The sequence below is a fragment of the Psammomys obesus genome, unplaced genomic scaffold (assembly GCF_907164565.1).
Source record: "Psammomys obesus unplaced genomic scaffold, mPsaObe1.curated_primary_1811, whole genome shotgun sequence".
Lineage (NCBI taxonomy): Eukaryota > Metazoa > Chordata > Mammalia > Rodentia > Muridae > Psammomys > Psammomys obesus.
In genome coordinates this window covers 32,864,885-32,879,918 of record NW_026585644.1, presented here as the reverse complement: position 1 = coordinate 32,879,918, position 15,034 = coordinate 32,864,885, and the positions used below count along the sequence as shown (strand labels likewise).

At 52.7% G+C, this 15,034-nt stretch overlaps 1 protein-coding gene across 1 annotated transcript in view; it reads left to right on the top strand.

Annotated features, from left to right (window-relative positions):
* Window positions 1-15,034, top strand: part of Dnmt3a (DNA methyltransferase 3 alpha) — a 77,783-nt gene that overhangs the window by 20,377 nt on the left and 42,372 nt on the right. Inside the window, exon 3 of the mRNA XM_055626241.1 lies at window positions 10,819-11,086. Coding sequence (XP_055482216.1) covers window positions 10,819-11,086 — 268 coding nt within the window. The remainder of the gene's footprint in view (window positions 1-10,818; window positions 11,087-15,034) is intronic.

The following is a 15,034-nucleotide window of genomic DNA, read 5'->3' as shown; positions in this document are numbered from 1 at the left end:
CCCTGTTTGCTAGCTGCATGCATATCAGTGGGGATTTATGCCCACCAACTTCCTCCAGGGTTATTTTTGCTTGGAGGGAGCATTCTGAGGTCACTCTTGCTAAGAATAACTCAGCAAGGGCGGGAGGAGGAGTGGGTGGGAGCTGGCGCTGAGCTCAGCTGAGCTAGGCTGGGCTCCTTACTCCATAGCAGCCTCCTGCGCAGCCAGGAGGGAGTGGGTTCCAGAGGGCAGCACTGCAGGGCAGATGGGCAGAAGCCAGGGGAAGCCAGGGAGCCGCTGGCCTGAGCCGCTGGCTGGGCAGTTTTACGGTTCCCAGGGCTTTGCAGTGTGGGTTACTTTTCCAGTCTCAGAGCCATTTGATTTTTCTCCAACAGAACTAAATCCCCTCCTTGTTTCCACACCAGACCTCTTTAAATGGAGACTCAGTGGCTGATCCCCTTGATTTTAGCTCTTAGGCCTGGACTGCTTCTCCTGGTCACACCCCAGCAGTGGCCTTCCGGAAGGCCTGAGGCAGATAGAGCTGTAATGGGGCATTTAACTCTTCCCAAAGATTTGCTTTCCAGAGCATGCAAGTAAAATCTGAGGGAGTCCAGTGAGGAGGGCCCTGGTCAGGGGTGAGGACCAATGGAAGCCAGGGAAAATCTGCTGGGAAATGTGTGGCTTCTCTGGCCCTTAAAGGAGGAGGGGAGGCAAGGGGAAAATGGCAGGTCCTGCTGAGTCCTTGTTGAGCAAGGTGGGGCAGGTGTGTGAGAATGAGAGGCAGGCCCCAAACCTACCAGCCTGTCTGAGGACTGTTTCCACTAAAAACAGGTCTTGGCTGGGCTGGAAGTATGCAAGCGACTTGGGGAATTTTACTCTTCATTTTATTTTTATTTTTGAGGCGAGGTGTCATGAAACTCACAACATAGACCAGGCTAGCCTCAAACACTCAGAGATCTGCCTGCCCCTGCCTCCCAAGTGTAGGGGTTAAAGGCACATGCTTCTTTACCTAGCTTCTTTATTTTATTTCTGAGACAAGGGTCGTATTGTACATCCCAAACTGGTCTCCAACTGGCAGTCGTCCTCCTGCCTCAACCTCCAGAGTACTGGAGGTTCTGGCGTTACAGGCATGCACAATCACACCTTGGGCTCTTACTCTGTGTTCTCTGAGAAATGGGAAGAGAGGGAACCCGGGGCGAGAAGCAAGCCCCGGACCTGGAGGGTGTAGAAAGACAGAGCGCTGTTCACTGACCAGATGAAGGGGTGAAAGGGGATGCCACAAGGACCCAACCGTGGCTCAACAGGGACAGGTCAGGGCTGCTGTGAGAGACCGTGTCTTCTGAGATAGAGTCGGTAGAGGCTGCTCTGTGTAGCTGTGGGGGTGTAGCTCAACAGTAAAGCACTTGGCAAGCATGCTGGGTTCCACACCAACACTGGTGGGGGGTGGAACCAGAGGTGGGAGGAGGAACCAGAGGTGGGAGGAGAGCTGCTGTTACTGTGGGTCTATTCCGATGACTTTAAGGGAACAGCGAAGCCCACCTGTATGTGTGCCCTGCCTCAACTCCTTGCCGGAGTCCCACGTTTTAGGGCCACTTCCAACGGGCCTCTCAGACGCACTGGTCCCAGTTGCTGTATCCTCCTAGCAGTCCAGTCACACCAGCCACTCTGCCGCAGCACTGGCCAGTACATGTATGTGCCCGAGGAGAGCTGCCGCCCCTGGCTTTCCTCCCTCACCCTCACCTGGAGTGGTGTGTGTGTGTGTGTGTGTGTGTGTGTGTGTGTGTGTGTGTGTGTGACGGTTAACACCGGCTGCCAATCTGACAGGATCCAGAATCACCTCAGAGACAGACATCTGTAAGGGAGGTGCTAGTTTGAGTTCACTGAAGTTGGAAGACCCAACCAGAATGCGGGAGCCACCATTACATGGGCTGAGATCCTGAACTGGACGAGAAGGAGAAAGCCAGCTAGCCACCAGTATTCCTCTCTGCCTCCTGGCCATGACCAGCTGCCTCCAGCTCCCGCTGCCATGATGAATGGCATCCTGGAATGAACCCTGCCTTCCTTAGGTTGCTTTTGTCAGCCTATTTTTTTAGCAAGAAGAGCAACACAAACACATGGCAGCTCTCTCCTCCTCAGGAAAGACACGAAAGGCGAGCTGGAAAGCCTTGGGAAGGGCAGTGAATGACCAAGGTGAGGTGACATTGCTGAGCTAGGACACGTTAAACAGGCTATGGCTCTCCAGAGAGCGACAGAGGCTCTAGAGTCACACTAGATGAGGTACGATGAGCATGGCACCGGGGTTGGGGGCACCCGAGACGCATTTCCTTTCTTTGCAAACTCACCACCTGTGGGGCAGCAGAGGTAGGAAACTCAGTGCTTTTATTTTTCAGTGCTGTTTAGTTTATGTGTATGTATGCGTGTTTTGCCTGCACGTCTGTCGGTGCCACCTTCCAGGGGCCTGCATACACCAGGAGAGGTATCAAATCCCCTGGGACTGCAGTTAAGGTGGTTGTGAACCACCATGTGAGTCCTGGGAATTGAACCTGGGTCCTATGGAGGAACAGCCAGTGCTCCTAAGTGCTGAGTCATCTTTCCATCCCGCAGAAGGGAATTCCTTTGATGCATGGCTATCTTACTTATAATGGTTCCTTCAAGGGACCTTTCAGTTTCCCCTGAAGCCCCTTTAAAATTTTGCTTTTTACTTATTTTATTTTATGTATTATGAGTGTTTTGCTTGCGTATATGTCTGCTGTGCCTGGTGTCCGGGATGCCAAAAAAAGGGCATTGGATTCCCTGGGACTTGGAGTTATATAGATGGTTGTGAGCCACCATGTGGGTCTCAGGAACTGAATCCAGGTTTTTGGCAAGAGTAACAAGTGCTCTAACCACTTTGCCATACCCCCAGCCCCACCCCCAAACCCTTTGCAGTTGACTTTAAAGAACCCGGCTAGGCCCTCATGTGGACAGGTGTCCCTGCTGGAACTGTTGGTCACCGGGTTGGCCACTCACTCCCCTTTGCCATGACTTGTGATATCTAGCAGTTATTAGCTGAGTCCATACAAGGAAAGGTCTCTGAGGAAGAGGCAGAGCCAGGCCAAAGTGTTGAGGATAACCTGGAGGGACTTGGATGGGCAGGATCCAGGCCCGGGCCTGGCTTATTCTAGAATAATCCATCCTCTGTTCACCAGTCCTGATGGTCCTGACCATACTGCTGCCTCCGTTTGCTATTCTACTGCATAGAAGGCAGTTGGAGGAGTCGGAGGCCTAATTTCAAAGACATGGCTGGTGACTCCATTTATTCCAGGAAGGCTGAGCAGGGGAACCTTGGGAACCTCTTATGCAAGAGCACGGGGTGGGCCTCCCTGGCCCTCCTGCTGCGTGCGAGAGAGCTGCGAGCAAATCTGCAGTGGAGGACTGCCGGGAAGGGGCTGCAGAAAGGGCTGAGCGTGGCAGTTATGGCCCAGTGCCAGCTCTGCCCTGGGCAGGGCTGCCCTCTTACCCATTTGACTGATTCCTGAAACCAAAGGCAACCGGGAAGAGCCCAGGCCAGGTCTGCCTTTGGTGGGCCTGAAGGACTCTAGGAAGTTAGGAAAGGGCCTAAGTTTTTGCACGTTTGTTCCCATCGCTCCTTGTATCCATGGCACTCAGCCACCACCGAGGAAGTTGGCCGTGTAGCATCGGTGAACCCCTTTGTCTGTGCCTTTGTGACTGACCAGAGTTCCTGGATGGCTGAGCACTGCTGAAGACTTGAAGGCACAACAGCAGGTCTGAAGAAAGCAGAAGGAAATCTTGGGGGCTCCCGGTGGAGGTGGCTAGGGTGGAAAAGGAAAGGTGCTGCCTCACCTCGTCCCCCACCTCTCCACCGGGGTGAACACCCTAGGTGCTTGGGCCCCAGTGCACCAATCTCTTTGCCCTCTACTCTTGTAAACCTGGCTGGGGAGCTCTTGATGCGTACACATACTTATAACAGAATTCTAGCAATGTCCCCCATGGAGATTGTGACACTTGTCTTTGATTTGAATGGCATGGCCTCACCTGGGCCAGGATGGCCCAGACAGAGTAATGCTCAGCAAAGTTAGCTGGAGAGTAAGGGGTGGGTGGCAGGGGCCTTCAAACTGGTTAGAGTCAAAAAGCCAGGTGGCAGCACTCACCTTTAATCCCAGCACTCAGGGAGGCAGAGGCAGGTGGATCTCTATGAGTTCGAGGCCAGCCTGGTCTACAGAGTGAGTGCCAGGACAGCCCAGGTTACACAGAGAAACCCCGTCTAGAAAATAAAAACAAACACAAAGTGATTAGAGTCAGGTTGCAGAAGGCTCGTTGATGGACCCTGGCTCCCCCTTGAGCTAGAGGCTGCCCTTCTTTTCACTGTGAAGCTTACTTTCCTATGAGGGAGACTGCGCCAGAGAGGCAGCTGTCCTTCAAGATGGCCCTCCTGTACTTGGGTCCTCCTGAGAGCTTTGCTGAGGAGTGTGAAGGATGTGTGTGCGCCAAGGCAAGCTAGGATTCCGCACATCGCCTCAGAAGCAAGCCTCAGGATAATTAAGTTTATTGATTTTATAAGAGAATGGATGTCAGGTCCTTTGCTGGATGCTCGGGAGGGAGCTGGAGAGAAAGGAAAAGATAAACAAGGCAGAGCCCACAGTCCAGAAGGGAGGCATACGGTAAACAAGCCATTAGGTCCAACATGGTGAATGCTGTAACGAGAGCACGGGATCTCTGTAAACAGTGTGGCCTGCCATGGAGCGGGGGAGGCGATGCCACAGTGGACTCCTGGTCCTCGGAGCAAGGTTGGGCCCAGCAGCTGTCCACATCTGCCATCTATGTGGTGAGGGCTGCAGGAGCTGGGCATAGGCTGAGGGTTCCATGGCCTATCCCACGACCTCCCAGGGTGTCTGTGTTGTTCCCTGGAAGGTGGGGGTGGAGAATAATGGCTATGGGGGTGGCTTCTGTTTCAGGGGTGAGCCTGGAACTTGCAGCAATGTTCTTATGTCAGTCTCCTAAGTGCTGGGATTACAGGTCTAGATCACCACAGCCAGCTACCACAGAATATTTTTTGTTAGTTTTTTTTTTTTTTAAATATATTCCTTAAGGCCAGACATGGTAGGCAGTAGCGTGTGTAACAGCATCCTTGACCTGCATCCACTAGCTGCCAGCATGTGAGCCGTGACCCCACACCCATCTCCAATGGCATTGCCAAATGTCCCGAGGGGAAGCAGTACTATTTCCCTGGCCAGGAACCACTGGTGAACTCTGCTCAGGATGTGTTGCCCGAAGCAGAGGCTGGGAAGGGTGCTGGGCAGCGGAGATGCAGGGGAAAGTTGTCTAGAGGAGATAGGGTTTTTCCTGCCAGGAGGACAAAGGTCAGCAAACTAGAATTTCTGGAAAAGTGAATGCCACATGGACTCCACTGGTCCTCAGGGCAAGGTTGGGCCCAACAGCTGTCGGCATCTGCCATCTGTGGGATGAGGGCTGTGGGAGCTGGGTGGGCATGGGCTGATGACAGATCCAGAATGAGGCATGGTGGGTTGGCGAGGCAGACAATGGCAAAGGGACCAAGTCTGACTGAAATCTGGGATCATAGAGTCACAATCTCCAGAATGCTCCCCACCCCCACAATTCTGCTGAGGAGGAGAAGGGGTACGCGGCTGCTGTTGCCTCTCTGATGCTGTCTTCTCCAGAGGCACTGTCCAAAGTAAAGTAAACAGAAACGGTTGGTATGACCCTTGCCTCCAACATGGCAGTGGGACTAAAGCTCCCTCTGGACTCATGAGCCGGGGTTGGTACTTTTAGCCTAGTCTTTGTTAATGAAGCTATTGGGAATATTTATGGAGTGCGGTTGGGCTCCTACTCGGTGATACATCCACCTGGCTCATACCAATCCCCTGTGTTCCGGGAGTCCAGGAGCTGTTGGGTTGGGGGAGGGGAGGGAGCTCAGGGTGGACATACAGGTCTTGCTGCTCGAAATGCCCCTTTTATCGAGCCCCCAGCTCCTCCCTGGAAACTGGAGGGCGGCTTCGGTCCATTGACGGCTGACCCCATTCCTTTCTTCTTGGTGGCTCCTGTAGGTGGAGTTACTCTGCCCAGTTACCCATATCCCAAGAGCCCTAGGGAGGGGCCATACTGGGGGTTAAGAAGCAGGGTTGGGGGCCTGGAGAGATGGCTCAGAGGTTAAGAGCACTGGCTGTTCTACCAAAGGTCCTGAGTTCAATTCCCAGCAACTACATGGCGGCTCACAACCACCTATGGTGAGATCTGGCACCCTCTTCTGGCATGTACATGCAAGCAAAACATTGTATACATAGTAAATAAATAAGTAAATAAACTTGAATTTGTATCAATATACCAAAATTAAGAAAAAAAAAAAAGGAAGGGTTGGTTATGGCGTAGGAGTCATGAGCTCCCTTGAACCCCCGGTCAGTGGCCAGGTCATTACTTATCAGAACCAGAAAAGGAAAGGGGGTGGAGCTGGAGCTGGAGCTCAGCGCAAGGTGTGCCTGCAAGCACGAAGCCCAGTGCCCCGCCCCCAGCATCAGTAATCACTGAGTGCGGTAGTGCACACTTGTAATCCCAGCACTCAGGAGGGCAAGTGGTGGGGAGGTGAGGAGCAGGAGAACGAGGCTAGCCTGGACTAGGTGAGGCTATGTGAAAAAAATGAAACAAAAATTGGAACCGAAGAGTCAAGCAGTAGAGGGTGCTTAGGAAGAGAGCTTGGTGGTGGCAGTGGGGCTGGAGATACAGCTCGAGGGTAGCATTCACACAAGGAAGTCCCAGCATCCGGAGGGACTGGGGAGGATGATTCGGCCCAAGGAGGAGGGGTGGGCCTTTCAGCCACTGCACTCACCCCGCTGTGTCCGGGCTCCCACTTCCGGTGTATCTACCGCTACCGCACAGGGGATCCTCTGGGCAGGGCTGGTGGGAGGCGCCTTTGCAGTGTGCCAGGCAGAGAGGCGCTGGACTAGCTTGGCCCCCAGAGCTAGGGCCTCTGGCTCCCTGGGCTGTGGCGTTGGCAGCAATAGGAAGTGAGTCCTTGGGTGAAGAGGCCGTGTGGTCCTCAGGCAAGAAGTAAGCCTCTAATTTGGTCTCAAGTGGCTCTGTGGGAGCAGCAAGTGGCTAAGAGAGCGAGCGGCCGTGAGAGATTGGCTCTGTCCAAGTGCAACCTGGGCCCACCTCCCTGAAGTGCATTTGGCCTTGTGGTAGCTGGCACCACTGGTCCCTGGAAAGTGTCTGCCGGGGCAATGAGGCATGCCCTTCTCTCATGCGTGACTCACCTCAGCCTTGCAGAGTGACAGACTGACACAAGGAAGGTGCAAGGTGCAGTTTCAGGCCTGAAGTGGATCAGACACATGGGGTGGGGGTGGGGTGCCGAAGAAGCGGATGGTCGTCTGTTTGCTCCTCTTTCCCTCATGTAGCTGCCCAGCAGTCTGACAAGGCCTGTGGAGACCTCCCGCCCACCAGGCATTTCCTCTTCCTGCTGCGGCCTCCTGGAAGCCCCAGCTGCTGAGGCATGCAGTAATGCAGTATCTCGCCATTTTTCTCTTTCTCAGATGAAGAGCCCGAGGTGTAGACCGGTAGGCCAGCAAGGCCAGCTGCTGGGCTCCTCAGGAGGTGGGACCTTCAGCGGACAACTGGGTTTGCTGGTCTTTCCCAAGGACTTGGTTCCTGTGGACCACCCCTAAGGGTTCCTTACCAGACAGCAGTGGGCTCACAGTTCTCATCCCAGACCTTAGACGGAGGCTGAGGTCAGGGGCCAGCAGCTTGCGCCTCTCAGGCTATGTGCTGGGCTGCAGCCTTTTTGAAGGGAGTTTGGCATTTCTCTCTCTGCCCAGCCAATCCTCCCGCTCGGCTATAAGGAACTAGAAGTGATGGGCCTCACTGCAGCAGGAAGCAGATCAGCCCAGTACCCATGGTTGGCGTGAGTCACAGAGCATCCGCTAACCAGGAGGCAGAGCCACATGCACGGGTGTGGAGGGATGCCGCCGTGCATGTCAGGGGAGAAGCGAGCCATAGAGCCTTCTGGGTAGCATGACAAAACACGATCTTGGATCTCGCTGTGGGTGTGACTGTGTGGATAATCGAGTAATCTACGTGTGACTGAGAAAAGTCTAAAAAGGTAGCCCGGCCCTTTAGCACACACATGGTATCCCAGCACTTGGCACACAGAAGCAGGAGGGTCAGGAGTTCAAAGCCAGCCTTGGATACCTTGCTTATTTGAAGTCAGCCTAGGCTATACGAAACCTTGTTTTATTTTGTTTTTAAAAAATATTTTATGTCTGTGAGTGCTTTGTCACTGTGTGTGATCACCATGGACATGCTGCCAGAAGAGAGCACTGGATCCCTGGGACTGGACTTCCGATTGCAAGCCACCATGTGGTTGGTAGGATTGAACCTAGGTCTTCTGCAAGAGCCACTGACAACCGAGCCATCTCTCCAGCCCGAGATGAGACAAGAAGTCTAGAAAGACCAAGTTTGGTTCCACAAGCCTTTAATTCTAGCACTCAGGAAGTGGAGGCAGTTCTGAGTTCTAGGTCAGCCAGAGCCACATGGTGAGATCCTGTTTGGGGGGGGGGGGGAGGATGGGGTGTGAAAAGGATATTTATCAAGCTACTAATGATTTTCAGGGAAAAAAAATACTTGGGCATTAATATAGGAGCTTTAACCTTTAAAACAATTATTTTCTCCAAACGTTCTTGTTTACATTTATTTGGTGTGTATATGTGAGAGAGAGAGAGAGACTTGCCTGTAGATCAGAGGATAACTTGCCGAAGCTGGTTCTCTCCTTCTGTCTTGTAGCCCTGGTCTTCAGGCTTGGCAGCAAGAACCTTTACCTGCTGAGCCATCTTGCCAGCTTAGCTTCAGTCTTTTAACATTTTGATTTGTGTAACTCAGATTTTTACAGGGCTGGGGATCTGGCTTAGTGGGTAGAGTACTTGCCTAAAAGTACAAGGCCCTGGGTTCAATTCCTGGCACCACATAAACTGGGTGTGTTGGTACATGCCTGTAATCCCAGCACTCAGGTGATGGAGGCAGGAGGATCAGGAGTTCGAGGTGACCCCTAGCTACATATTGTGTTTGAGGCCAGCCCGGGCTAAATGTGACCCTGACACACAAAGATATATTAGTGTAGGTCTGATTACTAATTAAATTTACGTATTTATTTTGTTTTGTTGAGATAGACTCTCACTATGTTGTCCTGGCTGGCCTTTGCCACTGCACCTGTCCCTGTTCAGGGTCATCCTTACCTACATAATGAGTTCAGAGACAGCCTGGACCATGTGAAACAAAGAACAACAAAAGACTCCGCTGAAGTATCCATTGATTAAGCACTGTCACCTGACAGGTGGAAAATGGCCTTCTTTTTATTTGTTTGTTTTGGTTTTTGAAACCAGGTCTCACGCTGGCCTCAAATTCACCATGTAGCTAAGGATGACCTTGAGTTCCTGATCCTTTTGTCTCTACCTTCCAAATGCTGGGGTTCCTGGCACGTGCCACCATGCCCAGCTCATGTCTCACCTGTACCTTGCTGAGCCAGTTCTGCCTGAGATCTGTACTTCCTGCCTCTGAGCATTTTGCAACTGCAGGGTTGCTGAGCATGCCCTCATGCCTGTGAAGGTAGCTGACCCTGAAGCAAGCACCTCCAGTCTTCCAAGATGCTCAACACTTTCCTCCAGATGAGCAAGAATAGAGTCACACAGAACCACAGACAGACATACAGACACACACACACACACACACACACACACACTGGAAGTAGGGGGCAGAGAGCACAAGCTCTCTGGCACCTTTTCTTTCAAAGCAGATGACAGTGGGTAAATGAGCCTTGGGTTCCTCCTTTGCTTCCCAGGGAGGCCGAGAGATACTAGAGGGAAGTGGGGTTCTGGGACGTGTGAGGACAGCCAGAGAAATTACTGATTTGATTTCTACCAGTTGGAGCCTTAGTGGGTTCTGATCTCAGGCCCCAGTGGGTGAAGCAGGTATTGTCCTTCTAGGCAGGCCTGTGCCTAGGATAGTTGCTGCATAGTCTGGAGACTGCTTGGGGCCTTGGTGAGCTTGGTCTGAGAACTGATGGGGCCTGAGTTGGGAAACAGAGCTGTGAAGCTAGCTCATAAGAGCATTCCTCTTACGGAGGGCCTCTTTGATACTCCCACCCCTCCCATTCCCCCATGGGAACATAGGAGGAAGGCCATGATTGCTGAAGTCAGGCCAACCTCAGGCGTCTGGAATTGATCTGGTGGCATTCGAATTTCCTGAGGAAGTTTCAAAGGTGGAACATGAGGAACATCTTTTGTTTTTGTTTCTTGTTATGTTTTCATTCACTGTGTTCACCTGTATATGGGTGCACACACCCAAGTGTGTGGGAGGTCAGAGGGCAACTTTTCGCAGTGGGGATTGAACTCAGGTAACCAGGCCTGCATAGCAAGCACCTTTACCTATGGGGCCATCTTGCCAGCCTTGCTCTTAGTTTTTTAATGCAGGGTCTCATGTAGCCCTGCCTGCCCTCAAACTCAGTAGGTAGCTGAGGAGGACCCTGAGCTTCTGATCCTCCTGCTTCTGCCTGGTGAGGGCTGGGTTACAGGCATGCACCACCCTACCTGGTGTCCATGGTACTGAGGACTGAGCCCAGGGCTTCATGCATTCCAGATAAGCGCACTACCATCTGGCTACATCGCTGGCTGCAGGATCATTTGTTTAGAACTGGGAAGCCAGAGTCTTAGTAAGGTGGGGCACAGTGGGGTATCCCACGGGTGGTAGGACCAGGCTGGCCCACCTGCTGGGCCTCCACAAATCCCTTAAGCTTTCAAAGGTCTAATCCTTTCTGTTTGTCCTTCTTCATCTTTCCAGGTGGAGAGCAGTGACACCCCCAAGGACCCTGCAGTGACCACCAAGTCTCAGCCCATGGCCCAGGACTCTGGCCCCTCAGATCTGTTACCCAATGGAGACTTGGAGAAGCGGAGTGAACCCCAACCTGAGGAGGGGAGCCCAGCTGCAGGGCAGAAGGGTGGGGCCCCAGCTGAAGGAGAGGGAACTGAGACCCCACCGGAAGCTTCCAGAGCTGTGGAGAATGGTTGCTGCGCAACCAAGGAGGGTCGTGGAGCCTCTGTGGAAGAGGGTGAGTCCCAGCCTGAGGCAGGCCTCTTCTGGGTCCTCTGAGCCCGTAAGGATCACAGACATGGGTGTGTGGCAAGTTTCAGGAGGATGGGCAAAGGTAGGAGCTGACCATGTTTGCCCCGGCAATGGCCTAGAAGCTGCTGGACAAACACAGCCTGTGCCCGTGGTTACTTGGCACACCTAGTGTGCTAAACAGTTAAAAAATTAGTTGCCAGCATTTAAAAAAAAAAAAAAAAAATCAAGAAATTCCACATGAAAATCTGGAGTTTTTGGCTCTTCCTGGGGGGAAAAATAGTCGGCTCTGGCAACAGGCAACAGTGGGTTTGCACGATGCCGGGGATGCTAGACTGGGGTGATCAGTGCCCTCCTTCTTTGTAGGCTGGTTGTGTGCCTCAGTTTCCCTCCACTGCCAGCTGGCCCGCTTACTCTTACGCATGTCCTGCCTTGGCTCATGAAGACAACAGATGCCACGTTTGCCTGTCCCAGGGCAGAGGCCTTGCCTGGCACACCCTGGCTTGGTTGACTGCATAGTCAACTTGGTTGTGACGGTGGACACTGAGGGGACGGCCGGAGGAGGCCGTCTGAGCACGGCCCTGCTCGGAGCTCTCCATCTGGGGACTCTGTGGCCCAGCCCTGGAATTTTGGAAAGTTGCCCGCTTTTCTCTTTCAGGTTAAGCCAGAGATTTCAGGGCCAAGCAAGCTGTAAACAAGTGAGTAATGAGGACAGCTAGCATTTGTACCGGGCTTCACAGTTTACACAGCACCTCCTCCTCCATTATCACATTTGATCCTCCGGGGCCCTGCCAGGTTGTTTTGCATATGTGCATTTTGATTTCAAAAAGTGTTCCTTCCAAGTGTGTATGATGGGATGAGTAAATTGATTAACTGGCATAACTCATTTTGCATGAATCCAAACCTAATATTTATGCAGAAGAGGGAATATTTCCAGAAAAGAGGCTTCTAAACTTATTTTGAAATATCTTTCATTCATTATTCAGCAAATATTTATGATACTCTGCAATGTGCAAAGCACACTCTGGGGCAGTTTGCGTTTTGTTGCTGTATCTGGTCCTCCAAGGTCTCCTTCAAGAGGTTTTACTAGCACCATCTTAGGTCCCGGGAGAAAGCACAGCTTAGAAAGTGACTTGTTCCTGGCCTCCAAACCTGGCCTCTGGCTTCCAATACTTAACTTTTTGTTCGTGGATATATATATATATATATATATATGGTCTCACTATGTAGACCAGGCTGGCCTTAGACTCAGATGTTTGCCTGTCCCTGTTTTCTGATTAGAGGCATGCACCATTGTTGCCTGGCCCTGACCTCAAACTTCTGATCCTTTTCCCCTCCACCTCCTGAGTTCTGGGACTGAACAACCATGCACCACCTATTTTATTTACGTGTGTATGTATGTGTATCGCTTGAGCTTGCCACAGTATACGTGAGGAAGGAAGGCAACTTGGATTCTCTTTTCTCCTTCTACCTTGTAAATACCTGGGATGGGGTTCAAACTCAGATTGTCAGGTTTGGCAGCAAGCACCTTTATCTGCTGAGTCATCTTGGCTGTCCATGCCTGTTTTATGTGGGTATGGGGCTTGGGCCCCAGGGAACTGCACTCAGGATTTCATGTTTGCTGGGCAAGCACTGAGCTACCTCTCCAACCCAGGACTGGTTAGCTTTTGCTCTTGAGCCTCTGTGCTCTGCTCTGGTGTGTGTACTGTGTGGCTCTCGAGCTATCCAGGCCTCCTAGGAGTGTTAAGAGAGCTTGAGAAGAGAGAGGAGAGGAAGGAGAGATAGCTCCCTGCAGTTCACAATGGCAGGTATGCTGGAGAGCTCAGAGCCCTTCCTAGCCAGATACTGTGCTCCTGTGACTCACCTCCGGAATGCTGGGATCACACCAATGCAGGTGCCAAGTTGCTGCCCAGGGCCAGGACGGAGCCAGAGCTCTAAGGCTGCTCTTTGACCTTGAGGGTTTATTGAACTTCAGGGTTTCCCTGTCTGCATTCTAGTTCTTAGACACTCAGTCAGCTAACAAGTGTTCATTAAACATGCTTGGCGTGTGCCAGGTCCCGTGCCAGGCTGTGGAAACCATACTGAACAGAAACCTGGCTCTTGTCCTCAAGGACCTCACAGTTGGCTAGAGACTCTGCCCTTTCAAATGTGTCATTAGGGCTAGACAAGTAGCCCTGGGCTTAATCCCTGAGCAGTGTAGTTAGTAACTGGCATAGTATCCAAATCTCAGGGTTTGGGAGAAGGACGGAAGTCAGGAGTTCAAGGTCATCTTCTGCCTCTTAATTTTAGGCCAGCCTCCTCTCTCAAATACGAAACAAAATAATGACCACAAAACCAAATGTGCTGACCTACACAGAGGCCAGTGCTCCTAGGGTGAAGGAAACACTGTGCCATAGGAGCTAGGCCATCAGAGCCTAGGCTGGCCCCAGCTATTCTGTCATACTGGAGGGATGTGCTGCAGCTGGTCATGTGAGGGCTGGGGGAAGAAGGTAGTGAGGACAGACTGGTTGCAAGGTGAGACAGAACAGGGCATCAGGGACCTGACAGAAGCCACCGGACTGGAGTGGAGAGAGCCAGGCGGAAGGATGTGGCAGGCAGTGGGTGGCAGGTGGCCAAACCAGGCTTTCCTGGCTGCCTTCTCAGGGCTTGCCGGACAGGCTGTGATTGGAAAAGAGGACTTTCCATCTAGCTTCCCCCGTGGTTCAAAAGGACCTGGAAGTGGGGTGAGAGGTTAGGAGGCTGCTGCAGAGGTGGGGAGGAAGCGGGCCCGCTCTGATGAGCAGAGTAGATCTGTAAAGGGGGAGGGAGATGACCAAATGCCAAAGGTCTAAGACTAAAGAAATGTTAAAGAAGAGTTGATAACCTGGAAGGTCTGAGCATGATAGGCACACTCCAAATCTCAACTTCCATTTGACCTCCGGGGCATTCCTGGTGACCCTAGATATCCAAGAGAGGTGGGCGGTGGCCTCCTGGAGGCTCTGGCTGTGTGCTGGTGTGTGGAGGCTGGCCGCAGCTCCAGCAGGCAGCTACAATGTATGCTCCGCTGAGGAGGGAAGAGACTCGGCCATAGTTCCCCTCACCCCAAGGCTCTTTTCAGGGAGTTCCCTCTGTCCTTCCTGGAAACCCGCCTGCCTCTGCCCTCAGGGCTCTGGGGGCTGAGGGCCAGCTGTGTCCAGTGGTGCCTGGGAAGCAGTGTATCAGAACCCACCTCATGCCTTCTGAGAAATCTCATCTCTCAGTCCAGCCTTGTGCCCTGTGAGGAAGACCTCGTTGTCAGTGGTTTTCCTATGGGGAAGCCAGGCGTGGTAGCTTGCACTTGTAGTCCCAGGACTTGGTAGGTGGAAGCAGAAGGATCAGAAGTTCAAGGTCATGCTCAGCTACTACAGCGTCGGAGGCCGGACCTGGAGACATGAAACCTGCTCACAGAAGAGTAGGTGAGGGTCAGCAAAAGGCTGCTCTGCTCAGACCCAAACACGGGGACAAATATGGGCCAGTAACCACGTTTGTATTAAGTCTAGCATCTGCCACTGGGGTATTGTCTCATTATAAAGAGAACTTGGGGTTGTCCTTGCTGGATCGTCTCTGACCAACATGTAAGTGCTTAAAGCCCCTGACCTCCCTGTCCCCAGGACCTGAGAGGTGCCTTGGAAGCACGTTCCCATCCTCCAGGGCCACTCTGGAAGGCACACAGCCACCTGGCCGCTGGATCCTGGGTCTGAGCCAGGCGCATTCAGGCTGCAGAGGGAGCCCTCGGGGAGCCGGTAACTGTCCCAGCATTCTCAGACAGCCAGTTTGTGGTCTGCTGGCCGGGCTGGAGACGGAAAGAGTGAGTGCGTGCGTGCACGTGCGTGCGTGCGCGTGCCAGCGCGAGTGAGTGAGTGAGTAAGTGAGTGTGTGTGTGTGTGTGTGTGTGTGTGTGTGTGTGTGTGTGTGTGTG